This window comes from Neophocaena asiaeorientalis, unplaced genomic scaffold (genome assembly GCF_003031525.2).
Source record: "Neophocaena asiaeorientalis asiaeorientalis breed wild unplaced genomic scaffold, Neophocaena_asiaeorientalis_V1.1 scaffold145, whole genome shotgun sequence".
In the NCBI taxonomy this organism is placed as follows: Eukaryota; Metazoa; Chordata; class Mammalia; order Artiodactyla; family Phocoenidae; genus Neophocaena; species Neophocaena asiaeorientalis.
Window position 1 is genome coordinate 1,750 of NW_020172629.1, and position 27,865 is coordinate 29,614.

General features: G+C 40.4%; 1 protein-coding gene and 1 pseudogene across 1 annotated transcript; one reads left to right on the forward strand and one right to left on the reverse strand.

Annotated features, from left to right (window-relative positions):
- Positions 1-1,595: 1,595 nt before the first annotated feature.
- Positions 1,596-27,826, forward strand: LOC112395767 (inactive polypeptide N-acetylgalactosaminyltransferase-like protein 5; the record flags this gene model as incomplete). Its single annotated transcript, XM_024739130.1, has 4 exons — positions 1,596-1,858; positions 7,248-7,365; positions 23,474-23,623; positions 27,538-27,826. Coding segments are annotated over 4 exons (687 nt in total), but the record flags the coding sequence as incomplete, so codon positions are not given.
- LOC112395785 (tRNA-splicing endonuclease subunit Sen15-like) lies at positions 10,569-11,070 on the reverse strand (annotated as a pseudogene).
- Positions 27,827-27,865: the final 39 nt, after the last annotated feature.

Sequence of the window (27,865 nt, forward strand, 5' to 3'; positions counted from 1 at the left end):
GAGAGCAGAGAAGTCTTGGGGCCTGCTCTGTTTTATAACCAGTGACAGGGAATGGACCAGTCCTCCCTATAGATTTATTTATTTATTTACTTAACTTATTTACTTATTTATTTATGGCTGAGTTGGGTCTTCGTTGCGGTGCGCAGGCTTCTCATTGCGGTGGCTTTTCTTGTTGCAGAGCACAGGCTCTAGGCATGCGGGCTTCAGTAGTTGTGGCTCGTGGGCTCTAGAGCGCAGGCTCAGTAGTTGTGGCGCACTGGCTTAGGTGCTCCACGGCATGTGGGATCTTCCCAGACCGGGGCACAAACCCGTGTCCGCTGCATCGGCAGGCGGACTCTCAACCACTGCACCACCAGGGGAGCCCTTCATGGTATCTATTTAACCACAAAAGTTTTTAGTTTTGATGAAGTCCAGTTTACCTGTTTGTTTTTTCTTCTGTTGCTTGTATTTTCGGTGTCATACCTAAGAAACCATTACCTAACTCAAGGGTCGTAAAATGTATGCCTGTTTTCTTCTAAGAGCTTTATAGTTTTAGCTCTTACCTTTTGAGGTCTGTTATCCATTTGACTTAATATTTGTGTTTGGTATGAGATGGGGGTCCAACTTCATTCTTTTCATGCAGATATCCAGTTGTCTCAGGATCTTTATTGAAAAAAATGATTCTTTCCCAATTGAGTTGTCTTGGTACCCTTTTCAGAAATCAATTGACAATAGATGCTTCATTGATTCTGCACCATTAATTCTATACCTTTGGTCTATAAGTATCTTATGCCAATATTATATTGTTTTGATTATTGTCGCCTTTTAGTAAGTTTTGACAGCAGGAAATCCTTCAACTTTGTTCTTCTTTATCAAGATTGTTTTAGCTAATTTGGATCCCTTGCCTTTCCATACGAATTTTAGGATCAATTTCTGTAAAAAGAGCCAGTGGGATTTTGATAAGGATTGAACTGCATCTGTAGATTGATTTGGGAGATTATAAAGCATTTTAATAATACTAAGTCTTCTGATCTAAACATAGGATGTTTTCGTACGTTCCTATGATTTTATGTTGGCAACAAGAAAAAGTCTAACCTCTGCACCTGAGTTTTGAGGTCCCTTCCAATTTGAGACCACCTAATATATTTTAACACACATATTCTTTATTTTGGCCATGCCAGGTTTTCCCATGTTCTCAAAGCAGAATAGACCCTCACTAAAGCTTGAATTCAAGAGGAAAAGTAATTATGCATCTTTGCATCCCAAGCACCAAACTAAACACCAAGGAAGGTTTCCTTGCAGTAAACATTTGCGACATTGGGTTGATCAATCTAGGCTGAGATAAAATGACATCTTAAAATCGAAGGTCAGCTCAGTTCCATCTGCTTCTTTAGAATCTTCCCCAGACTCCTCTCTAACCCACAGTTCACCAGCTTCTTCTGAGTATCTGTGGCACCTGATGTCCTGCATTTTTGATACAATATAAAATATGTGTTTCTTGTCTCCTGCCAGTGAAGCTGAAAGCACCTTAATAGCCAAACACATAGTAAATGCTGGACGAATGCTTGTCGCCTTGATTTAGGTGTTTCCTACACATGCGCTAACACTCGCCTGTTCTTGCCTCCCCAGGGGATGTTCTGGTGTTCCTGGATAGCCACTGCGAAGTGAATAAAGTGTGGCTGGAGCCCTTGCTGAATGCCATTGCCAAGGACCCCCGAATGGTGGTGTGTCCGCTGATAGATGTCATTGATTATGTGACCCTGGAATACCAGCCCTCTCCTGTTGTCAGGGGAGCTTTCAACTGGTATCTGCAATTTAAATGGGATCATGTTTTCTCTTATGAGATGGATGGACCAGAAGGGCCTACTAGACCTATCCGGTGAGATTTCTTCTGGTAATGGAAAAATAGCACGTAGGTATTGGGAGCAGGGGGAAGCTTTCAGAGATTATGACTTTGATTTCATGAGCTTAATGAAGAGAAATATTTTATTATTTATCTTGTTTCTAAAAGTCTGTAATAATAGAATGTGGTAGGTTTTGTTTCTTTAAGTTTCGCTCACTGGGAATGTGCATCTCACCCCAGTTCGGAATACCACCATGGTTAGTGTCCCTCTGATTTCAGAGGTCCAGCTTTAAAATGTGGACTTGGTTCTCAGGAACAAGTTGCATGTTTAGCAATGATCAAAATACTAGCACTGGGCTTCCCTGGTGGCGCAGTGGTTGAGAGTCCGCCTGCCGATGCAGGGGACACGGGTTCGTGCCCCGGTCGGGGAGGATCCCACATGCTGCGGAGCGGCTGGGCCCGTGAGGCTATGGCCCCTGAGCCTGCGCATCCGGAGCCTGTGCTCCGCAACGGGAGAGGCCGCAACAGTGAGAGGCCCGCGTACCGCAAAAAAAAAAAAAAAAAAACTAGCACTGTGGATAGCCCAGAAAAAGTCGATGTCTTTGCCAAATTCATGTATAAAATATTTATCCAAGTGCTTCCATCTGTAATTTTATAGGTTGAGATGAATGTGATTTTCCTGGAATATCAGTCTTGGAAAATATATTTCTAAATGTGAGAATAATTTGAATGTTATGAGTTCTAACTGCACTTGTGAGGTTGTTTCTCAAGAGACTTCCTCCAGATCACTCCCCACATTTACTGATAACTTTGACACCAGGCTCACTTCTCCTTTAATGTTAACCTCTTTGTTTTACAAACCACGAGTCAATTTTCTAACGCCATAGCCTAGCAAGTCCTTGATCTTTGCCTCTATTTTAATTTAGCCAGAGCTGTGTGATCTTGAATGGGTTACTTAACCTCTCTGCACCTTATTTCTTTATCTGTAAGTCTGGAGAATAACAGTACTTCACAGGGCTCTTATGAGAATTAAATGACATATATCAAAGCTTAGGACAGTATCTGTCCATAATAAGTACTGTATAAATGTTAGATATTTAATATTATTCCTACAGCCATACCCTGGATCTTCACCTTCTAAATTACCAGTTATCCCTCTCCTTGGCCACAACCCAGGACCCTCCTGGCTTTTTCCTGCTCTGTTCCCCCCACGCCCACCCTTGGACAAGATGTCCAGTTCTTTGACTTCTCTTTTTACCCCTCACAGTTTTCTTTCTGCTTCTGTGGTCTAGACTTTCTGATCTATAAATTCTCTTCTCTTCTGCCACATCCCACTGCACTTCTGCCACGACAGCCCTGCAAAGCTCCAACCCTGGTTCAATTCCACCATCTATTTCCTTTGTTCCTTTAAGAGATGTGAATTGATTCTTCACATTGATGGTTCTCCGGCCTCATGCTGCCTTGCAATCCTTTTATCCACTCATTCCCAGAAGTGGGTATTCCCATTCCACTTTAGTACCTCCCTTAATCCCAATAGCTGCCCCTGCCCTGAACCCCTACTCTTAGTAGGCAAACTGACCTCTTAAATCAAGGATGAAATAAAGACTATCTAAGAAGTGGGAGGAATGATTGGGAAATCATATAGTATCAATACTTCATGCCAGAACTGTAATGGATTATGCAGCCATTAAGCATGACCACATATGAACACTGTATAGCCATCTTCCAGATCTCCCATTGCCTTCTCTAATCCAGTGATTAACCAGCTCCAGGAGACCCATCCTTTGTGATGATTCTCATATCACATCTGTCCATCTCTCTGACAGTCCTCATGGCCCAAGCCATCACTGCTCCAGGCTTAGACTCTACACCCTAAGGGACAGTCTGGCCTACAGCTCCTCCTCTTCATTCCAGTCTCTCTGTTGCTACGTTAATTTTCTTAAAACCCCACTTTGCACATGTCACCCATCTTGCTTATTGTCTTTCCACTGCCTTTAGGATAACATGCAGATTCCTTCGTATAACTTCGAATGACTCTTCGTGTGACTCATAACTTTGTATGACTCTGATATTCCTCTGCCCCAGCCATCACTTGTTAGATGTTTAGGGCTGCCATGTACAGCTGCACAGGCTGTGCACTGCATATTTCCAGAAGGCACTGTTCACAAAGACTATAGGTAATTAGCATCCCTGGAGTTGTGCATTAAGGCAGCCGTTAGGGGACTTCCCTGGTGGTCCAGTGGTTAAGATGCCATGCTTCCACTGCAGGGGGCACAGGTTTGATTCCTGGTTGGGGAACTAAGATCCCAGACGCCACATGGTGCGGCCAAAAAAAAAAGAAAAAACAAGGCAGCCCTTAGCTGGGCCAGTTACCTCTCTCAGCTTCAGTATCTTCATCTGTAAAATGATGATAATAATAATACCTACCTCTCTGGATTACTGAGGGCCTTAAATGAGCCAATACTTGTAAAGCACATAACTAAAGGCCTGACACAGAGGAAGGGATCAGTATAAATGGTAGCTATTGTTAATGTTACAGACTTCAGGATGAAAAAGAACAAAGTTATACTTCATTTAAATAAAAATATGTAAAAATCATGATTTACTAAAAAATTAAAAAATAAAGCATCAATCTTTTGAGTTCATCTCAACATAATCTAAAATGAAGTTACTTTTAGTAAGAAGTAGCTGAAATACTCCATTTACCAAAAAATTGACTTATAATTTTTGTAATATTTCTGTATCTCACATTTTAAGTATTTTTTAGGCTGTAAAAATTCAATATGGAAATAGGATTTCTAATAGTCAATTAGAAAAGTAACATTTTGGAACTCTAATACACTGTTAGTATGTATACATTTGTAAATGCTTTTTGAAAATTTGGCAATATAAATTTAAAATTTTATAAATATTCTTACTCTTTAATGCAATAATTCTACTTCTTACAATTTATCTTCAAGGAGTTGAGAGATAGGTCCAGAAATATATATTGTATCAATATTTATTTTAGTAAGAAAATCAAAGCAACATAAATGTTCGATATTGAAATGGTTAAAAAAGTATATTCATATTTTGTAGAATATTATAGAGTTAAAATTTTTGAAGGCTAGTTAACTAAAAAGGAAAATTCTCACAATATGTTAAAATTTAAAAACTCAGGCCATAAAAAACTTACATCAGTATAATGTGGAATCTAAAATATGATACAAATGAACTTATTTACAAAACAGAAACAGACTCACAGACTCACAGACATAGAAAACAAACTTATGGTTACCAAAGGGGAAAAGTGGGAGAGGAATAAATTAGGAGTTTGGGATTAACATATATACACTACCTTATATAAAACAAATAATCAACAAGGACCTACTGTATAGCACAGGGAACTATATTCAGTATCTTGTAATAACCTATAATGGAAAAGAATTTGAAAAATAATATATATATGTCTATTAGAATCACTTTGCTGTACACCAGAAACTAACACAAAATTGTAAATCAACTATACTTCAATTTAAAAAAATCAGTATAATATCAATTGTGTGATTATATATGTATATATTACATATGGAATATATATTATACATATGATATGTTATAATACAATTATAATGTATAATAATATATGTAAGAAAAATATAGGTTGTTTTAAAGAGTTAAAGGAAAAAAATTAATTTTAGGTATTAGCCATGAATTAGCATTCATATCTGAAGATATATTTTTTCCCCTACTTACAATAGTTCTAATGACAAAAATAAAAGGTGGGTGAAACTTAGAACAAGCAAGGAAAATCGTGGCCTTAAGCGTCCACCAATGACACTCGTGGCCCCCAGGGAGGGGGATATGCAGGGATCAGCTTCGTCCAGTTACCAGATAGGATGACTCCTAGCAGACTACAGGCGTGCTGCTCTCTCTCACAATTAAAAAAATCAAATGATTTTATTTTATCAGGCATTTCCCCTTTCCTTTTCTCTCCTTTGTATTAAACCACCTAGAAAGAGTCGTCGGTATCGCTCTCTCCAGTTCTGTTAACAGTTCACTCGACTCTAAGCTCACTGCAGTCAGGCTTTGCCCTCCCCGCTAGCTTCACACTGTCTTGTCCAGTCCTCAGTCCTAGTCTCACGTGGCCTGTCAGCCGTGTCCATGCTGCTGGCCTCTCCCTCCTCTTTGACGGGCACTCTTCCCACGGCCCCCAGACCACCAGAGCCCCCAGCTCTCGCTCCTACTTCACTGCTGGTTTATTCCATGCCCTTTGCTGATTCCTCCTCTCCTCCCCGACCTCTCACTGCTGAAGTGCCCAGGGCTCTGTCCTCTTCACCTCCCCTCGCTCACCCATTGCTTCTCATCCACCTTGTACTGGTGACTCTCAGGCTCTGACCTCTCTCAGAACACCAGACTCCCCTATCCAGCTGCCTACTGGCATCTCCACTTTCATGCTGAACAGACACCTCAGATATGTCCAAAACTGAATCTTCCCACCAAAAACTTCGTTCCACCGTAGCATTCCCCGTCTCAGTGCATGGTAACTCTAGGGGCTTCCCTGGCGGTCCAGCGGTTAGGACTCCGCGCTTCCACTGTAGGGGGCACGGGTTCCATCCCTGGTTGGGGAACTGAGATCCCACGTGCTGCAACGCGGTCAAAACAGACAAACAAACAAACAAATCAGTGCATGGTAACGCCATCTTCCAGGTTATCCAGGCCAAACTTCCTCCAACCCTGCACATCCCACCCATAGCAAGTCTGCTGGCTCCATCTTCAAAACCTATATAGAATTCAGCCACATCTCATCTCCTTCATTGCTATACCCTTATCCAAGATGCCATCATCTTCCTCTGGGACCATCACAACAACCTCTAACTAGTCTCCCTACTTCCACCTTTGCTTGTTGATTAACTGATTTATCCCTAACACATCATAGTGGCTTTACATAGACTTTTTGGAACAATGAATGAATGGATCCGTAATTATTTTCAAACTACATAGTTTGGTATTATTGGGCTCTGCTGTTGGCCCACCAAAAAAGATGCTATGTAACATTATGGTTTTCCCAGAAGTAAATATGACAATTCGCTTAATGCCTTTAGAAAGGGAGACCTCTAAATTCCCACTACCCAATTCAATCATCATCCCTGTGGGAAGCTCACATACTAAAGAAAATTTCCCCTGTCACCAAGACAACGTTTTAGAATAGATTGCTTACAAAATTTGATGAGAGCTAAGTTAAAGCTCTTGTTGCCTATTTTGTGGTAGTTGTGATTTTACCTTAGTAATTTTACATACTTCAATGTATATTAAGATAATTTTGGTGTTAGTATGGGTGTTTTCTAGTTTTTAACTGTTATCACTAATATTTAATATAGTTTTGGCCAAAACCCATAATGACTGAATTTATGGAATAAATTTAATATTTGTGTGTCCTTTTTAGGTCACCTGCAATGGCTGGAGGAATTTTTGCTATAAATAGGCATTATTTTAATGAAATCGGACAGTACGACAAAGGCATGAATCTCTGGGGAGGAGAAAATTTGGAACTTTCACTAAGGGTAATTAAGACTTTTTGTTTTAAATAGTTACCTTTGTACACAGAAAGTAAAATCTAACTCCAAGTCATGTAATGTGCTGTGGCGGCGACACCCTGTTTCCCTACACAAGCATCTGGTGCCGTTCAGGTGTCACATGAAGTAAATGATTTATGGGATTCCTCACAGAAATGGAAAACCTTTAACAAAAGACCAGATTTTCTTACCTATGCTTTTTCTAATATATGGTATGTCAGATTAATGTGATATTTTTATCTGTTTGTGGAATCTCTTTTTTATTATTCTGATTGTCTTGGTATTAGTAGTGTGTTGAAAAAACACAGGATTAGGAGGTAGGGGACTTGGGTGTCGCTGAATTTATGGGGTATGTTAAGTCTCAGTTTCTCCATCTGTAAAGTGAGAGGATTTGGTAGAAGATGTCTAATAAGTTTTCTCCTAACTCTTAAATCCTGAGATACCTGCCACAACAGGGATGAAACTTGAAAACATGGTAAGTAAAAGAAGCCAGACATAAAAGGCCATATATTTATGAGTCCATTTGTGTGAAATGTCCAGGCTAAGCAAATCCATAGAAATAGAAAATAAATTAGTGGTTGCCAGGGGCTGAGGGAGGAGAGTGACTGCTAACAGGTACCAGTTTTCTTTGTGGGGCGGTAAAATATTCCAGAGCTAGACGGTGGTGATGATTGTACAACCTTGTGAAAATACTGAAAATCACCGAGTTGTAGCCTTTGAAACGTGGATTTCTGGTGGTGTATAAATTATGTCTCAATAAAAATAATAGATTTAATTTTTTAAAAAATCCTAATATATTGAAGCACTAGACATTAGGGTGAGTCTCAGCCCTACCACTCACTTGCTGTATGATCCTTGGCAGGTCATTCATTTTTCTAGTTCTCGGCTTCCTCATCTGTTAAACAGGAATAAGTAAAAATGCCATTCTCAGAATTTTATAAAGATTTAATGTGGGAATTCCCTGGTGATCCAGTGGTTAGGACTCCCTGCTTTCACGGCTGAGGGCCCGGGTTCAGTCCCTGGTAGGGGAACTAAGATCCTGCAAGCCGCGTGGCGTGGCCAAAAAAAAAAAGAAATTTAATGAAGTAATGGGGGTGGAGAATAAGGTACAAAGTAGATATTCCTGGAGAGTCTGAAGAAAATACTAAGCTATTCAAACGTTTATCATATGTTAATCATAGGTAATTTTTTGTATTTGACTGAATTCTAATAGATTTTTATAATGATCATTTTGAACTGTGCATAAAAGTCTGGGCTGTGAGCTCGCCATCATTGCCCTTCACATCTTTTTCTCCCTTTTCTCTGCTTTGTCTCTTTTCCCAACAGAGACAACTGGGTGTAGAGAAAACAGCTTCATTTATGGCTAAATTCCTATTCTCTCTGAGCTTTAGTTTCCTTACAAGTAAAATGAAGAAAAGAATTCTCTCTATTACAGGGTTGTTGTAAAGATAAGAGTTTATCGGAGCTGATAAGTAAGTGACAGCCATTATTGTTCCGCTTTAATTTTGCCAACTGCTCTTTATACTCTCTGAAGTCATCTGCAGCGATTATACTTTGAACTGCGTTTCTCTTAGCATGTATTAAGATGTTCACCAGATTTGCTTTTTGTGTTTTTCCAGTTTTTTTCTGCTTTGGATTTTATCTCCCTCTTCCTTCTTTTGGCGGGCTACTTTCTACATTTTTTAAAAGTTAGTTTAAGCACAGTCTTCTCTCGTAATGCTTCAGATACCTTACTTTGAATATAGGAATATCTAGAGCAATATATTTTTCCTTCAAGTCCCTGTTTGGCAGTATCCTGTAAGTTTGTTATTTTCATTGCTTTTTTTTTTTCCTACTCATTTGTTCCCTTCTGATCCGGGCATTATTTTTATTTATTTATTTAAAAACATTTTTATTATAAAAATAATACAAATGGAGAAAAACTAAAATATTGAAGAAAGGTAAAGTCATGCATTTCCTGCCCTGCCATCCTATTACAACCAGTTAGTAATTTATTTTGTCATCTTTTTATTATATACTTGGTGTGTTATTTATAGCCATAATCATATGCATTCATACACTTTTGTATCTTGCTTTTTGATACTAAATATTTTCTCATGTTTTTTAGTATATTCATGACTAATTTTTAATAGATGCATAACATACCATTCATTAGCTATATATGTTTATTGACTATTTCCCCAGACCAGGGGTTGGAAAACTATGGCCCTGCATTTGCAAATAAGTTTTATTGGAATACAGCCATATCCATTCATTTAGATACTGTCTATGGTTATTTTTGTCCTACAAACAGCAGAGCTGAGAAGTTGTGAGAAAGCCTATATGACCTGAAAAGCCTAAAATATTTCCTTTCTGGCCCTTTCCAGAAAAATTTTGCTCACCCTTGCCTTAAACTGTTAAGTCATTTATAATATGGACTATTATATGCCCCAAAATGTCACTTGAAACATCTTTTCCATATAATTGTTTATACTTTAGGCAACTTAATTGGGAGGCATTAACAAAGGTGGAAAAACTGGGTCTACTTAAGAAAGATGTTTTTAAGGTTAACACTGTCCCCTACTATCTCCCTTGTAATATTCTAGCTATGATACAGTACAGGTGGTAATAAGAACAGAAGAAAAAGACCCAGTACTCGTGTAGGTAGCAATTCTCTGGTCCCTATTAATCTAGACATTTAATTTTACACTCTGGAGGAGGATATTTTTAGTTTTGATTTAAAGTCAACCAAAGAGGGAAGTAACAGTAATTGCAACATGAAAAAAAGCAGTTGAAAGAATACTTTCTATTGGGGATGAAAAAGCAGACTAAAGTAAACTCTCCAGGTGTCAAAGTGTGCATGAAATGCCACTCTAGGCTAGCTGTAGTGACCAAAAGGCATTGAGAGGGTTGAGTAATGGAAAGAGGTAGCAGCCTCAGCAATGTTCTACCCTTCTGAGCACACCCTAGGCATAAACTTGTATACAACTATAATTAAACTGTCTCCAGATGAGAAAGTTCTAGAGCAACTAGCCTATATTTTTCAATAAAATTAATTCCTCTATCTGGGAAAGTTTTATTCTTGAAAAGAAAACTTATGGAATGGGCCCAGCTAAGTCAACCCTGACTAGGTCTGAGATAAAAGATGAATCAGGCTGAGGGGTCTAAGTCCAATCTTGTGTGAATAAAGCAAGCATCGGGAAAGATAGGTGTCATCTTCTAAGGGAAGTATTCTGAGGATCTGGCAGCATAAATCCATCAGTAGGTTTGTAATAGACTGTTGTGGAGTCAAACTCCACTATGGTGGAAGTAAAAGACATCGGCAAATCTGGATCACCTTGCAATTTTCGAGAAGCCTTCAAGATCTCCCTTATCCTGTTATGGCTGAGGGAAGCACTGACAGGTGTAGGCACCACTGTCTGTAACCCTTGTCCTTCTCGGTACCAAGAAGGCAGATGAGCTGGAGATCTGATAATCCCACACAGTTTACTTCATGTGCCAACTTTTACTCTCCATGAGGTCCAGGTAAACCAATAATGCTATATAAACTTGGGCAGCATCTCCTATATCTAATTCCATCATTTCTAAATACTTAGAGTGTGTGCCCATCCAGGCATCCTTGGGGGCCCATCAGGGGGCGCCACAGCTGTGATCACCGCCTGGGCGCACATTGCTGCAGCCCGCGGTTGGCTAGGACTCACCGCACTCCTCCATGCCCTGCCGTCCCAGGCATTATTTTTGTAACATCCATGCCTCTGGTGCTTTCTATTGATTGGTTGATTATTTCTCATTTTATTGCATTGCCCTCTGAGAATGAAGCATATGAAATAGTCCCCCTTTCAGGACCTCGTAACTTAATAAGCACATTCTTGTGTCTGAGAATAGAATCGATTTTGTGAATGATACATATTTAAAAGTGAGTGTAGAAACGTACACAAGCCTCTTAGATAGCCTCATCCACCAGAGGGCAGACAGCAGAAGCAAGAACTACAATCCTGCAGCCTGTGGAACAAAAACCACATTCACAGAAAGATAGACAAGATGAAAAGGCAGAGGGCTATATACCAGATGAAGGAACAAGATAAAACCCCAGAAAAACAACTAAATGAAGTGGAGATAGGCAACCTTCCAGAAAAAGAATTCAGAATAATGATACTGAAGATGATCCAGGACCTCAGAAAAAGAATGGAGGCAAAGATCAAGAAGATGCAAGGAATGTTTAACAAAGACCTAGAAGGATTAAAGAACAAACAAACAGAGATAAACAATACAATAACTGAAAGGAAAACTACACTAGAAGAAATCAGTAGCAGGACAACTGAGGCAGAAGAACGGATAAGTGACCTGGAAGACAGAATGGTGGAATTCACTGCTGCAGAACAGAATAAAGAAAAAAGAATGAAAAGAAATGAAGACAGCCTACGAGACCTCTGGGACAACATTAAACGCAATAACATTCACATTATAGGGGTCCCAGAAGGAGAAGAGAGAGAGAAAGGACCAGAGAAAATATTTGAAGAGATTATAGTCGAAAACTTCTATAACATGGGAGAGGAAATAGCCACCCAAGTCCAGGAAGTGCAGCGAGTCCCAGGCAGGATAAACCCAAGGAGAAACACAACGAGACACATAGTAATCAAATTGGTAAAAATTAAAGACAAAGAAAAATTGAAAGCAGCAAGGGAAAAACAACAAATAACATACAAGGGAACTCCCATAAGATTAACAGCTGATTTCTCAGCAGAAACTCTACAAGCCAGAAGGGAGTGGCATGATATACTTAAAGTGATGAAAGGGAAGAACCTACAACCAAGATTACTCTACCCGGCAAGGATCTCATTCAGATTCGATGGAGAAATCAAAAGCTTTACAGACAAGCAAAAGCTAAGAGCATTCAGCACCACCAAACCAGCTCTACAACAAATGCTAAAGGAACTTCTCTAAGTGGGAAACACAAGAGAAAGAAAGGACCTACAATAACAAAGCCAAAACAATTAAGAAAATGGTCAAGGAACACACATATTGATAATTACCTTAAATGTGAATGGATTAAATGCTCCAACCAAAAGACACAGGCTGGCTGAATGGATACAAAAACAAGACCCATACATGTGCTGTCTACAAGAGACCCACTTCAGATCTAGGGACACATACAGACTGAAAGTGAGGGGATGGAAAAAGATATTCCATGCAAATGGGGATCAAAAGAAAGCTGGAGAGCAACACTCATATCAGATAAAATAGACTTTAAAATAAACACTGTTACAAAAGACAAGGATACTATATAATGATCAAGGGATCAATCCAAGAAGAAGATATAACAAGTATAAATATATATGCACCCAACATAGGAGCACCTCAATACATAAGGCAACTGCTAACAGCTATAAAAGAGGAAATCGACAGTACCACAATAATAGTGGGGGACTTTAACACCTCACTTACACCAATGGACAGATCATCCAAAATGAAAATAAATAAGGAGACAGAAGCTTTAAATGACACAATAGAAAAGATAGATTTAATTGATATTTGTAGGACATTCCATCCAAAAACAGCAGGTTACACTCTCTTCTCAAGTGCTCATGGAAAATTCTCCAGGATAGATCACATCTTGGGTCACAAGTCAAGCCTCGGTAAATTTAAGAAAATTGAAATCATATCAAGCATCTTTTCTGACCACAGTGCTATGAGAGTAGAAATCAATTACAGGGAAAAAAACGTAAAAACCACAAACACGTGGAGGCTAAACAATATGTTACTAAATACCCAAGAGATCATTGAAGAAATCAAAGAGGAAATCAAAAAATACCTAGAGACAAATGACAAAGAAAACATGATGATCCAAAACCTATGGGATGCAGCAAAAGCAGTTCTAAGAGGGAAGTGTATAGCTATACAAGCCTACCTCAAGAAACAAGAAAAATCTCAAATAAGGAATCTAACCTACACCTAAAGGAACTAGAGAAAGAAGAACAAACAAAACCCAAAGTTAGCAGAAGGAAGTAAATCATAAAGATCAGAGCAGAAATAAATGAAATGGAAACAAGAGCAAATATCAATAAAACTAAGAGCTGGTTCTTTGAGAAGATAAACAAAATTGATAAACCATTAGCCAGACTCATCAAGAAAAAGAGGGAGAGGATTCAAATGAATAAAATTAGAAATGAAAAAGGAGAAGTTACAACAGAAACCGCAGAAATACAAAGCATCCTAAGAGACTACTACAAGCAACTCTATGCCAATAAAATGGACAACCTGGAAGAAATGGACAAATTCTTAGAAAGGTATAACCTTCCAAGACTGAACCAGGAAGAAACAGAAAATATGAACAGACCAATCACAAATAATGAAACTGAAACTGTGATTAAAAATCTTCCAACAAACAAAAGTCCAGGACTGGAAGGCTTCACAGGTGAATTCCATCAAACATTTACAGAAGAGCTAACACCCATCCTTCTCAAACTCTTCCAAAAAACTGCAGAGGAAAGAACACTCCCAAACTCATTCTATGGAGGCCACCGTCACCCTGATACCAAAACCAGTCAAAGATACTACAAAAAAAGAAAATTACAGACCAATATCACTGATGAATATAGATCCAAAAATCCTTAACAAGGGCTTCCCTAGTGGCGCAGTGGTTGAGAGTCCACCTGCCGATGCAGGGGACACGGGTTTGTGCCCCGGTCTGGGAAGATCCCACATGCCGCAGAGCGGCTGGGCCCGTGAGCCATGGCCGCTGAGCCTGCACATCCGGAGCCTGTGCTCCGCAACGGGGGAGGCCACAAAAGTGAGAGGCCTGCATACCGAAAAACAAACAAACAAACAAAAATCCTCAACAAAATTCTAGCAAACACAATCCAGCAACACATTAAAAGGATCATACACAGAAAATATTTGCAAATGGATCAACGGACAAAGGATTAATCTCCAGAATATATAAACAGCTCATGCAGGTTTATAAAGAAACAAACAACCCAATCCAAAAATATGCAGAAGACGTAAATAGACATTTCTCCAAAGAAAACATACAGATGGCCCAGAAGCACATGAAAAGCTGCTCAACATCACTAATTATTAGAGAAATGCAAATCAAAACCACAATATGTATGAAATGGATGACTAATAGGAACCTGCTGTATTAAAAAATAAATAAAATTAAGTTAAAAAATTAAATAAAATTTAAAAAAAAGAAAATACTAGGTGAATAATCCAAACCAGAAATGCTGAAGTGGCAATATTAACATAAAATTGGCATTTAAGATTAAAAGCAATAAACAGAAAATAGATATTATATAATGGTAAAAGGCTAAATACTAAAGGCTTTTAAACAAGTAAAATATTTGCTTTGCTTTTTAACTTTTATAATTCTCAAATCCAATAATTTTTCATATAATTTTTTTCTAATAGTTTTATGACATCATTGTTTATATTTAATTCTCTACTACATTTAGACTTTCGTGCATGATAGGAGTTAAAGTTCTGCATTTTTTTCAAGTTGTTAATCAAGTGACAATTATGAAGAGAAAGAAACGGGCATGACACATTTTTTAACAAATTAAATTATCATATATACTTAGGTCTTTCTGTGTTCAACTGATCCATTTGCCAGTTGTTGAGCCAATCACGTGCATTGATATTTTCTGTAGCTTCACGATAAAGTCTATTAATTGGTAGAGTAAGTCCCTTGTTACTCTTCATTTTCAGGATTTTCTAAGTGTAATTTGTTCTTCTCAATCACTTCAGCAATTTCAAAATCAATCCCTAAGGTTTGGAATGGTGTTGCATTATATACATAAATGAATTTTAAGACTTTTAAAGGAAATACTAATGAACAATAAATATTTCAGAAAAATACTGATTTCTAATCAAAGAAACAGAATCTTGGGGATTCAAAATTCCACCATTAAAAAAAAATATTTTTAATTGAAGTATATTTGATTTACAATATTTTATGAGTTTCGGGTGTACAGCATAGTGATTCAGTTTTTCTTTTTCAGATTATATTCCATTATAGGTTACTACAAGATATTTGATATAATTCCTTGTGCTATACAGTAAATCCTTGTTGCTTATCTATTTTATATACAATATAATAGTTCCCATCTGTTAGTCACACACTCCTAATCTGTCCCTCCCCCACTCCTTCTCTCCTTTGGTAACCATAAGTTTGTTTTCTGTCTGTGAATCTGTTTCTGTTTTGTATATAGATTCATTTGTATTATTTAAAAATTTTTATTGAAATATAGTTGGTTTACAGTATTGTATTAGTTTCAGGTGTACAGCATAGTGATTCAGTATTTTTACAGGTAAGTCTCCACTAAAAGTTATTACAAGATAATGGCTATAATTCCCCGTGCTATACAATATATCCTTCTTGCTTATCTATTTTAGACATAGTAGTTTGTATCTCTTAATCCCATAGCCCTACCTTGCCCCTCCCCGCTTGGTAAGAACTAGTTTGTTTTCTATATCTGTGAATCTGTTTCTGTTTTGCATATACATTCATTTGTATTGTTTAGATTCCACATTACAAGTGATATCATACAGTAAAAAAAAAAAAAAAGAGTGTATTCCTTATCTTGGCTTTACATTCCCTCCAGACAGCAAATAACAGCAAACTTATTACTCAACTGCATTCATTATCTTTGCTTCAATATTTTCAGCTACTTGATACGTTTTAAGTGTGCTTGGCTCTCTCTTTTCATAAACAAACATGTAAATTGATAAATAGCTAGGCACTCTCTTGACACCAGCAGCCCTCTCTACCCAAGTAACCTGGTTTTTCCTAAGGGAAGATCAGCTACACCTGCATCTACTTCATTTCTCACTCTTCGTTACAGTAAATCAGATCCTGGAGGCCCTCAGCATCCTTCCTCTGACATCATATATGGCACTGGCATTAGTTTCATATTCGTGTCCCTAATGGATGGCTTTTGGTCTTCCGTGTGCTTGAGGTTACTGTAGCATTTGACATGGTACACCAGTCTTTTCCAGAAGTTTTCTTGGGTTTTAGGGCAAAATCCAAGAAAAGCCCCTTGTATCGCTCAGCTGTTCTCAATCTCCTTCACAGGAATTTCTCCTGTGTGTCTCTTAAACATGGGTGCTCCCAAGACTGCTCCCCTCGTCAACCCTCTCTTCTTACCCCACGTGCTCTTCAGGGCTCAGGGCTGACATGTAGCCGCTCTGCACCTGTGAAGCCATGCTTGTTGTTAACTTAGTGCACTCTTTCCTTATCTGATGGGAAAGAACCTCTACTCTGAGCCAGCCGAATACCTCCCACCTGCCGCCCGTCACGCCTCCCTTCTCCGCATCTCAGCCTTCCCATGGCCCAGAAACAAAAGTGGTAGCACCCGGCAGGGCAGGGCCACCAGGACCTGTGGTGGCTCCTCTATTCTCTCCGGCCAGCGTCTGTGCCGTCCCCTTGTTAATACTTTTCGTAATATACCTACATCAACTCCCATGGCTGTAACTAACACCTGTATGGTGGTCTGACCAAATCTTGTTTCAGTTTAGGGCTCTCTTGAGTGTTCTAGTTAAGTTCAGTGTTCAACACAGCCATCATTTAAGGAGCACCTCCTGCATCAGGCTGTGCCACATGCTGGGCATTCAGAAGACACAATCCTCATTCATTCATTCATTCACTCGTTCAGCAGTATTTATTGAGAACCTGTCACATGCCAAGCACCGTGATGGGTGCTAAAATACAGTAGCACTCAAAGCAAAAGTGGTTTCGAATGACATAAAGCTTCCATTCTACCAGTATCTGCGGTAGAGTGAGATGAGTAGTTATTTAGTTTTATTTCTGATAAATGCAATGAAGGGGAAATACAGAGTACTGTGAGATCATATAAAAGGTGAACCTAGCCTTGTCTTAGGGGAGGTGTGTGTCTGCCACGGCAGAAATGGCATTTAAGTTGAGATGTAAAGGATAAAAATGTATTTCATTTCCAAGTTCTTATTATGTGTGACATGCACTGCTCTGAAATGTTACAGATGTTAACTCATTTAATCCTCATAATAAACCTGTGAGGTAGGTACCAGCATCATCTCCTGTTAATAACGGGGAAACCGAGGCACAGAGAGGTAGTCTGACTTGCCCAAACTCACAGCAATCATAAGTAATGTGCTCCAAACCTATCGTTTCCTACCTTGTATGATCTACTCAACTTCAGATCTTAAGCACCCCCCCCCCACCCCTCAGCTCGGGTTTACCCTGTTTCTAAGTCACTTCTCTCTAAGGCTGGCCATATATTGGAAGCCTCCAATGCCCTGAATTTGTTTTAGTTGACCTGAGCTCAGTGTTACCATTGCTCGTGGAAAATGATGACTCGCTGGGTGCCCACGGAGCTGCAGCTTCACTCCCAACCTCGGAATAGGCCTCATAACCAGGCTCCAGATTAGCATTTCTGTTTCCCTGAGAGAACAGACAACCTGCTCTGTGTCTGGCCACACTGCCCCAGGGTTCCATCCTGGTGTCCCCCAAGGGGCAAGATACACTCCTGCAGGAACTGGGGCCCTGCCCTATGCTTGGAGGTTCACCTACCTCACCCTCCAGACTGAGCCTCTTAGACACGGGTGCCAGCTCGGATTCGGCCCAAGGTTGCTGCATCCCTTGGATGCTGTGATTTGAGAGCAAACCACACGCCTGCGGTAGAGAAAGGCTGAAGGCAATTGTCCTGCGTTGACACAGTAGAGGATTAGGCAAGTTGCCCAGCACCTAGCCCCCTGCTCGGACCGTGGCTCCCCACTGCCTCACTGGGTTACTTTTCTTGGCCCATCTGCACGGAATTTCCACCCCTAAGGGGTTTCCCTAAGCCCCTCTTTCTCTGTTCTCTCCACCTTCCCCGTAACCTCATCCACATCACGTTCCCATGATTAACGGATGCTGTTGACACCAGTTCTCGCTCCTTCCCAGTTCCTTCTCCTGAGTCATAAGCTTGTGTGGCCTATCGCCTGCAAGTTACCACGGCAGGGGTGTCCCACAGGTATGCTAAACCCAAATTCCTCCTCCCATGTTCCCTCTATGAGTGGATGACATGCTACCTCTCCCCCACCCCACCAGTTATCTGCACACACATCACCCATGTGATGTCCAGCCTCCCTGGACTCCATACTCCCTCTCCTGCCCCACGTTGACCTCACCTTATCTGGGAAGTTCTACCTCTAAATCATCACCTGCCTCTGTTCACTTTCCTCTTTCCCCACCGCCGTAATCCGTAGCTACAGCTTTGATGTAATTTCTTCAGGAAGACTTTCTTGACCTTCTCTTCCTTACCCGCCTCCCTCACATAGACACACACACCCAAGTCTGGGATCCGTTCCCCTCCTATGCATGCTTCCCCCATTACAGCACTTATTGTGCTGTATCACATTTGTCTCCTGTCTGTGTGTGCAGGGCAGGCCGTGTAGACATGCGGCCTGGGTGGTGGCACGTGGTACCACGTTTAGAAGAACCCCACACTTGGCTTAATGCTCTGCTGTTGCCATCTTGAAACTTTTAATAATTTTTGAACCTGAGACCCCATTTTTATTCTGTGCTGGGCTCTGCCAGTTGTGTGTTCCCACCAGCTGTGAGCTCCATGAGGGCAGGGAAAGATCTGACTTGTTCAAAATGCGTTCTCAGCACCTGGTACTTTGACTATGTAAAAAGTGGTTGAGAAATATTTGCTGAGTAGTTGAACCACTCAAGAGTCTAAAAGGCCCCACGTGTAAACGATCAGAATAATAGACACCTTGCAGTGGTACTGTGTGCATTCACTGCAGCAATGGGCATTAGGCATCTAACACAGCTTCTGCCACCTAAAGTGCTCTCAGCCAATGTTCCTTCCTTTCTTTTTATGCTACAGCTCTCCCAGAGTTCTAATTTAAAATGGTATCTGGGCAGCAGCCTCTCCTAACTTTCTACTAAGATATTTATTGAGACTGGAAAAGATGAGATCCCACTAGAAATTAAAATGAATAGGCAGCCTGAATCTGGGAGGCACCCCCATAACTGAGGCCAGCAAGACTGACTGAGAAACTCCTACTCTGGCTTTGTTTCATGATGCACCCCTGCTTCCCCTCACAAATGCAGATTACAGACAAAGAGCAAGAAGAGCCCCAGTTTCTTCCCACTGACTTGGAAAGCGGACCGCCTTCCAACCCATATGTGTCAGTGGAGAAGGCCAGTGAGGCTGGACCAGAATGAGTGAGGAGAGAACAGCAAGATGAAGCTGGAGAGGGAGGCAGGGGCAGGACTCTGCAGGACCCTGTAAGGATTTAGGTGTGTCTTACGTGCAATGAAATGCCACTGGTATGTTTTAAGCAGGGCAGTGACAGTGGCTGTGGAGGCTGACATAGTGGAGGATAGGCAGGCAGACCAGGAGGTTCTTACAATAACCTGGACAAAGGGTGACAATGGATGGAACCAGAGCAGTAGCAACGGCGACGGAAAGAACTGGACAGATTCCAGGCATATTTACAAGTAGAATGGACAAAACCCAGAGACTGACCAGCTACGTGGTTATCGAGAGAAAGGGGTGTCATGGACAACCCAATGATCAGTCAGCTAATGCCACGATGATGCTTGTTACAAACGAGCTCAAAACTGGTTGGCTGGGCTTCCCTAGTGGCACAGTGGTTGAGAGTCCGCCTGCCGATGCAGGGGACACAGTTCGTGCCCCGGTCCGGGAAGATCCCACATGCCGTGGAGCGGCTGGGCCCGTGAGCCATGGCCGCTGAGCCTGCGCGTCCGGAGCCTGTGCTCCGCAACGGGAGAAGCCACAACAGTGAGAGGCCTGCGTACCGCACAAAAAAAGAAAAAAAAAGACTGGTTGGCTTAGAGCAACAAGCATCTGCTTTTTTCTTTCCTGTGTCTCTGTGTTGGCCAGCGTGGCTCTGCCTCGGAATTTACACTGGCAGGGCTGGGCTCTGGGCTCTGGGTTTGGTCAGCTCTGCTCGTCATTCTGGTAGCAACTCTGGGCAGATTCTTCTCATGTTGATAAGCAGGAATGCAAAAGTCAAGCCAAACCACACAGCGTATTTAAAGCCTCCACAGGCATTGTGTCTGCTCACATTCCATGGGCCAAAGCATGTCAAATGGACAAGCCCAAAGTCAGTGTGTCAGAGAAATATACTCTACCCCTTAGTGAGGGGTGGAGAGTGAGATCATATTGCTGAACAGTATGTCCATCTATCACACCAAGTTTCTGGAATGAGCAACTCAGTGGACGGAGGTCCTATTTACTTAATGAGTAAAACTGGTTAAGAGAAATATGTTCCCTCGTGTATCAGTTAGCTTTTGCTGTATAACAAACTGTCCCAAAATACAGTGGCTTAAAACAACAATCAATTGTAAGTCCTCAGAATTCACTGTATTGCTGAAGTGGTTCTTTTGGTCGTAGCCAGGATGGCTGGTTTCTACTGGTATTGCTTACACATCTCTGCTCACTGGGAGGCTCAGCTGGTGCTGGCTCATATGGGCTGGCCTCATTTACGTATGTGGACATTGGCCCAATAATAGGTGGAACAGTGGCAATGACCAGGTCATTTGTCTCTCATTGTCAGGCAGGCTAGTGAGGCTCATTCACAGTGAAGTGGTCACAAGCTTCCCAAGAGCAGCAAGAGAAGGCAAGTCCCAAAGCGCTACAGACACTTTTCAGGCATTTGTTTGCATCACGTTTGTTAATGTCCTGTTGGCCAATGCAAATCATGAGGCCAAGACCAGATTCAAGAGATGGAGAAATAAACCTCGCTTCTTGGTGGAATGAAGTTCAGTTACATTGCAATTAAGTATGCATGTAAGAATGAAAAGCATTTGTGACCACACTTGCAGTCTACCGCACTTCAGTACAACAGAGATACACTCTCATTTACAAAACAAGAGCTCTAAGCACTCTACAAGTATCAGATTTGCTAATGCTCATAACAATCCCATGACGCAGGTACTGTTATTATTCTCACTTTACAGGTGAGGAAACTGAGACACAACTAGGTTGAGTAACTTCGGTAACTTGCCCCAGATCACACAGCTCATAGGGGATCTGAACCACACTGAGTGGCCCTAGAGTTTGTGCTGTGCGCCACTACACTATACTAACTCTTAATGGGATGCTCTGCCTTCTTCTCATCCTCTTCCTCCTCCAATAATAATAATAATAGAAACTGGGAGCTGGACAGACTACTTCCAGCAGTATATCTGAGAAAGAAAGCTGACCGTCACCTACATGAACAAAGAACAGAGCAAAACGTCCAGATGGATCATGTTTCCCTTTGAGAATGAATCAAGAAGAAAAGAACAACTTTGTGGGTCCTATGAACACTGGGCTACATTGCAATAGCTTCCCTCAATTTGATTTTTGAGAAAGTTTTTAAATACATTTTTTACTTATATTCCTCCTTTATCACTTTGGTTACTTGACTTTTGTTTTCTATTCTATACTCATAGCCAGATTTCTTTTTTTAATACAGAAACATTTCAAACATGTAAGAATGTACCAATAATAATAGATACTTCTGTATCCATTCTAATTATTAAACAGATATTAATGATTTTCCAAATTTCTTTAAGTTCTCACTTTGAAAAAAGAGAATAAGACATTATAGGTGGCTAGTATCAGTTAGCTTTTGCTGCATAACAAAGCACCCCCAAGTGGTAGCTTAAATGAGCAACTATTTAGTTCTCAATTCCAGATGAAAATGAGAGTCAGAGAGGATAGTCTGATCCTAAGCATGTGGCAGAGATGATAAAAGAACCTAATTCTTTGGACTTTTGGTCTAAGGGTTTTTCTACTGAGCCATCCATTTTAGAGAAGGAATTCAATGGATATTTTTCTAGACATTCTGTTGGGATGTTTCTGGGTATTTCTAAAGAACTCTAGAGGTTGACTGCACCAGTCAGTAGGTCTCATGTTACGTCAGAAGTTCTGCTTTTCCATTTTCTTTAACATAATCCTTTCTGACTATCTGAGTGATATATTTCACCATAATACTTCTGAGTATTGTTTTCAGTGAGTCTTATTCTCCTACTACTGTTCCCTAAATGATTAGGTGAATCCACCTAAGAAAATATCTATAAAACTGGGATATATTACCTTGATCAATTAGAACAGTGGTTCTCAAACTTTAGTGTACATCAGAATCACCTAAAGAGCTGGTTAAAATGCAGATTACTGTGCTCCCAGACCCAGACTTCCTAGTTCTGTAGGTCTGGGTGGGCTCAACTATTTGCATTTCTAAGTTCCCTAGTGATGCTGCTGCTGCTGGTCTGGAGACCACGCAAGAATCACTGAATTAAAGTAAAGAGAAGAGTCATGCAAGTGTACTATCCATAAGATTTATGTTACAAGCACATTTTTTGTGGTATTATCTATAATAATAAAAATCAAAGACTACCAAAATGTCCAACAATACAAGGCTTTTAAAGTACCTTCACATAATATCAAATGAAGAAAAGCAAGTTATCTTAATGTTGTGTATCTATGTATGTACACATACATACTTGGATTAATATTGGCTGACAGTGTTAAAACAGAAAGTTATTTTTACTTTTTTCTGCGTGTGCTTTTCTACATTTCTTAATGTTTCAATGGTCATATTTTGCTTTTGTGTAATAAAAAGTTATTAAAAATAAGCGTTTTAAAGTGTTTTAAGTGCAAAAAAGATGAATAAGTGAATTCAGCCATGATTGATATTTCTCTTATTACTTGCTTATATCCAGCAATACTTAATCACCTCAGAAAATGTTACTCTCAGAATATTGTTTGAGAATATCCTAAGATAAAATATCTTGTCAGTCTTCATACATAATCAGTATCAGAACTGGTCATGTGTAAGTGAGGCAGGATCACTGACTCATTCAGCGCACTGACTCTAGGGCCAGATTTCCTGAGTTTGAACCTTGTGCTCTGCCACTATATCACTGGGCAAGCTTCTTAACCAATGTATGTGTTAGTTTCTTCATCTGTAAAATAGGGATGATCACAGTACCTACATGAAAGGGTTGTTGTGAGGATCAAATGAAATAAGAAACTGAATAAATGTTAGCTATGGTTATTTTTGTTTTAGTTCAGCAGTTGCCTATTACTAGCAAACACTCATTAATCATTAATATGTTTTCTATTTTTCTTATGTCTAGATCTGGATGTGTGGAGGCCAACTCTTTATACTCCCCTGCTCTCGAGTAGGACATATTGATAAGCAACACGTTGCAAACCACACTGGAATTGTAAAAGCCTTGGCATATAATAATCTCAGACTGGTGCACGTTTGGCTAGATGAATACAAGGTGAAGGATGTGTCCCTGGTTTGGAAAGATGAGTGAGAGTACAGAGAGGGACTGGCTCTAAAGAAGCCTGCTGCTGCTTTCTAGATACCAATTTTTGTACTTTTCCTTAAATTAGGGCAACCCTTCAGCTGTTCACCCACCCATTTTCAGATGCTATTCTTAATTTGTTCATTTTAAGCTGCTACACTTGCACCTGCAAATTTTGGATTCTTTTCCTCTACTACCAAGCTCCCAAGTGATGCGGCTGCAGCTGGTTTGGGGACCACACAAGAACCTCTGCTCCTTTTTTCTCTAACAGTCAAAGATTTTTTTTTTTTGCCGTACGCGGACCTCTCAATGCTGTGGCCTCTTCTGTTGCAGAGCACTGGCTCCGGCCTCCCGGACCGGGGCACGAACCCGTGTCCCCTGCATCGGCAGGCGGACTCTCAACCACTGCGCCACCAGGGAAGCCCAACAGTCAAAAGATTTTTACATCAAAGCCAGGCCCCTTCATTTGTGCATCTCCCCATGGTTTAAGCCCCTTGCCGGGACCTTTAGAATGCGCATACAGAGAACATATAGATGCAGCTTCATTTTAATTTGAAAGTTCAAACAAATTTGGACAGTAACAACAAGACCTCCTTTCAGATACATGGGTAGAAATATGTAAGAATCTCTCTGTGATATTATATGTCCTGGTCTTGATCTAATATTTATTATTTTAAATTATAAAAGTAAGAATACTCAATTTCTTGAGTAATCAGGGCAATATGAATTAAAACCTCAATGAGATATTTCTACATACACGGCAAAACATTTTTAAAGTCTGATAGGACCATGTGTTGGCAAGCACAGGAAGTCTCAGACACTGGGTGGGAGTGTTAATTGTTACAAACTCACTTTGGAAAACAGTTTGGCAATATCAAGTAATAAAAGACATGAATATCCCATGATCCAGCAATTCCATCCTGTATATACACTACAGAAAGCATGCTTTTGTGCACCAGAACACATGAACAAGAATGTTTATAAACAGCATTGTTTGTGTAAGCCAAAACTGAATACAACCCAAATATTCATCAGGGGTGGAATGAATAAATATGTTTAATGATATAATTCTATATAGCAATGAAACTTAATCAACTTTAAATATACATACAACAGTATAGGTAAATCTGAAAGATATAATGGTGGACAAAAGCAGCCAAACACAATAGAATATATACTGTATTTTTCCATTTCTATAAAGTTAAAAACAGGTAAAAATCAAACCGTATAATCTATGTGTGGATAATTAGATATCGATACTAGAAAGAAAAGCAAAGAAATGAATACATAATCAGGATAGCACTTCAAACTAAGAGAAAGGGGCTTCCCTGGTGGCGCAGTGGTTGAGAGTCCACCTGCCGGTGCAGGGGACGCAGGTTCGTGTCCCGGTCCGGTAAGATCCCACGTGCCGCGGAGTAGCTGGGCCCATGAGCCTATGGCCGCTGAGCCTGCGCGTCCGGAGGCTGTGCTCCGCGGTGGGAGAGGCCACAACAGTGAGAGGCCCACGTACGGCAAAAAAAAAAAAAAAAACAAAAAAACTAAGAGAAAGGATTATGATCAGGAACGGAAAGGCAAGGGCCTCTGAGATGCTGACTGTGTTCTATTTCTTGACTTAGGGTTTCTGGGGTTGATTTTTCAACAGTTCACTAAGGTGCACATTTATATTCTATGTGCTTTTTTTGGTATGTTTATTATATTTCCTGATTTTTTTTTTTTTTTTTTGGCAGTACACGGGCCTCTCACTGTTGTGGCCTCTCCCGTTGCGGAGCACAGGCTCCGGACGCGCAGGCTCAGCGGCCATGGCTCACGGGCCCAGCCGCTCCGCGGCATGTGGGATCTTCCCGGACCGGGGCACGAACCCGTGTCCCCTGCACCGGCAGGCGAACTCTCAACCACTGCGCCACCTGGGAAGCCCTATTTCCTGATTTTTAAAAAAATATTTTTAAAAAGGTAACGCATACACATTTTTGTCTTACAGCATTGAAAAGCATGAAGTGAAAACTAAGCTTTCTAAGCCGGTAGTTTCACCCCTCAGAAGCCACCACTAAATTACTGTTTATAGTTTCCTGTTAACATGCACATACACATGAGTATATATCCTTTTCTTTTACCTAACTCGATTTCAGCAGCAATATTTTGTTGTAATTTTTCCATTTATTAGTATAATTTAAAAACATACTTTCACCGCAACGGGAGAGGCCACAACAGTGAGAGGCCCGCGTACCGAAAAAAAACATACTTTCAAAGTCTTTTAAAATCAGAGCAGATAAACATGTCATCCTTTTAAATATTTCCTTTGAATGGATCTTTTAAAATTGATTCCATTCATAAATAGCCCCCAGAGATAAACATTCTGATCATCTTGGCTTTTTGTTATTCCTTAACAGTGCCAAAATGAACATCCTTTACATGTATCTTTTTGCACATTTGTGCAGATATATCTTGAATAAATCTGAAGACATGGACTTGTGGACCATGAGTTAGTGCATCTTAAATCTTGATGAATAATGTCCAAATGGTCCTTCACTGCCTACACTGTCACCTACACTGCCATCAAATGTATATAAAAGTGCCTGTCTCCCCACAACTATTCCAACCCTAGTTTTAATTAAACTTTGTATTTCTTCTAATCTGATAGGTTAAAAATATCTCATTGTTTAAAATTGCATTTCTTTAGTTATGAGAGATTTTAAGCTTTTTTTTTTTTTCTGTGACCAGAGGTCACAGATTTAAATGGTGACTTGAACACAGTTAGGACTGAGTAGTTTACCGAATTTCATGGGGGATATAGTTACCAAAAGCTCCATCTAATATAAAAAGCATGTAATGTTCGGCATAAAATCAATGGATTGTATGACACAGCGTGTTGGGAAGTTGAGTGAATGTCATTGGGTAAAACAGGCTTTGGACAGGGAGATGTTGGCTAAGGTCTTCTCTGCCTTCACTCCAAAACGAGGACACCCTCCCTCAGGCCCATTCTCTGCACCAACCCCCCCTGGGGAACTAGGAGTGGCAAGACATGATGGCAAAGATCTAAAGATCCCTGGGGAGAGTCCAACATGGCATGCCCATACTATGCTAATTTGGGTAAGCAAGCTCCTCTCATTCAACAATATTACTGTGCTATATACCAGGCACTGGGAATACACAGATGAAAATACAAAGGTTCTGCTTTCAAGGAGGCTTTGGTCTACTTAGAATACCTCTTTTAACATGGCAGAGCTTGAGTCCATTAGACACTCATACTTGGCGCTTCCTTAAATCAAGAACGCAGAAAAGACTAACCAGGTGTGGTGGTGATAATGGCCGACACTGACATGACACCTACTATGTGCCAGCCTTAGTCTCCTAAGAGCTTTGCACGTATGAAAGTGTTCAGTCCTCACCACAGTCTCATGAGGGTAGCAGCCAAGGTCACATAGCTAATAAATAGCAGAGCCAGAAATTGAAGCCAGGTTGTCTTCCTCCAGAGTCAATTTGCCCTTAGCTGCCACCACCCCCCATTTCTGAAACCATGGAAGTGTTGATAGGGATCGGGGAGTGAGGGGTTTTGTCCTTGAGCATCATTGAGAGAGTAGGAGAAAGGGGAAACACTACAATAGGTGGCTATGATTCTAGAACTCTTGAGAAGCAGGACTTAGACTTCCTGAGTCCCTCTATGCTACTTTCATCGTGGTCTGTCACAGCACATCCGGTGAATATATGTGGGGTGAGTGAGTCCCAGCTCCTATGTGTGTCTCTGCCCTCCCCGTACAGAGGGAAGGTTTTCTGTCGTCGTTTTGTTTTGTTTTAGTTCAGATGAAAATATATACTGCTATGTTAGGTACCATGATTTGATTACCAAAGATTTGTCTGGTTTAATGAAATGACTCTTTCTTTCCATTTAGGAGCAGGTTTTTTTACGAAGACCTAATCTGAAATATCTTGCCTATGGAGATATTAGTGAGCGTGTTGAATTAAGGAAACAGTTGGGTTGCAAGTCATTTCAGTGGTATTTGGATACTGTCTTCCCGGAACTGGAGACCTCTAAGATAGTCTCATGAAAGGAAAACCGATCATTTTCCTTAATAAAGCGTTAAAAATTCCCCTAGTCCTTCAACGTAGAGAAGAGAACAAGTTTGGAACATCATGAAATTATGTGAACTACAGTAAGAAGTGCAACCAGAATGATCTACAACAGAAGTGCTTTTTCTGCCACTAAATTTCTGGGGTGGC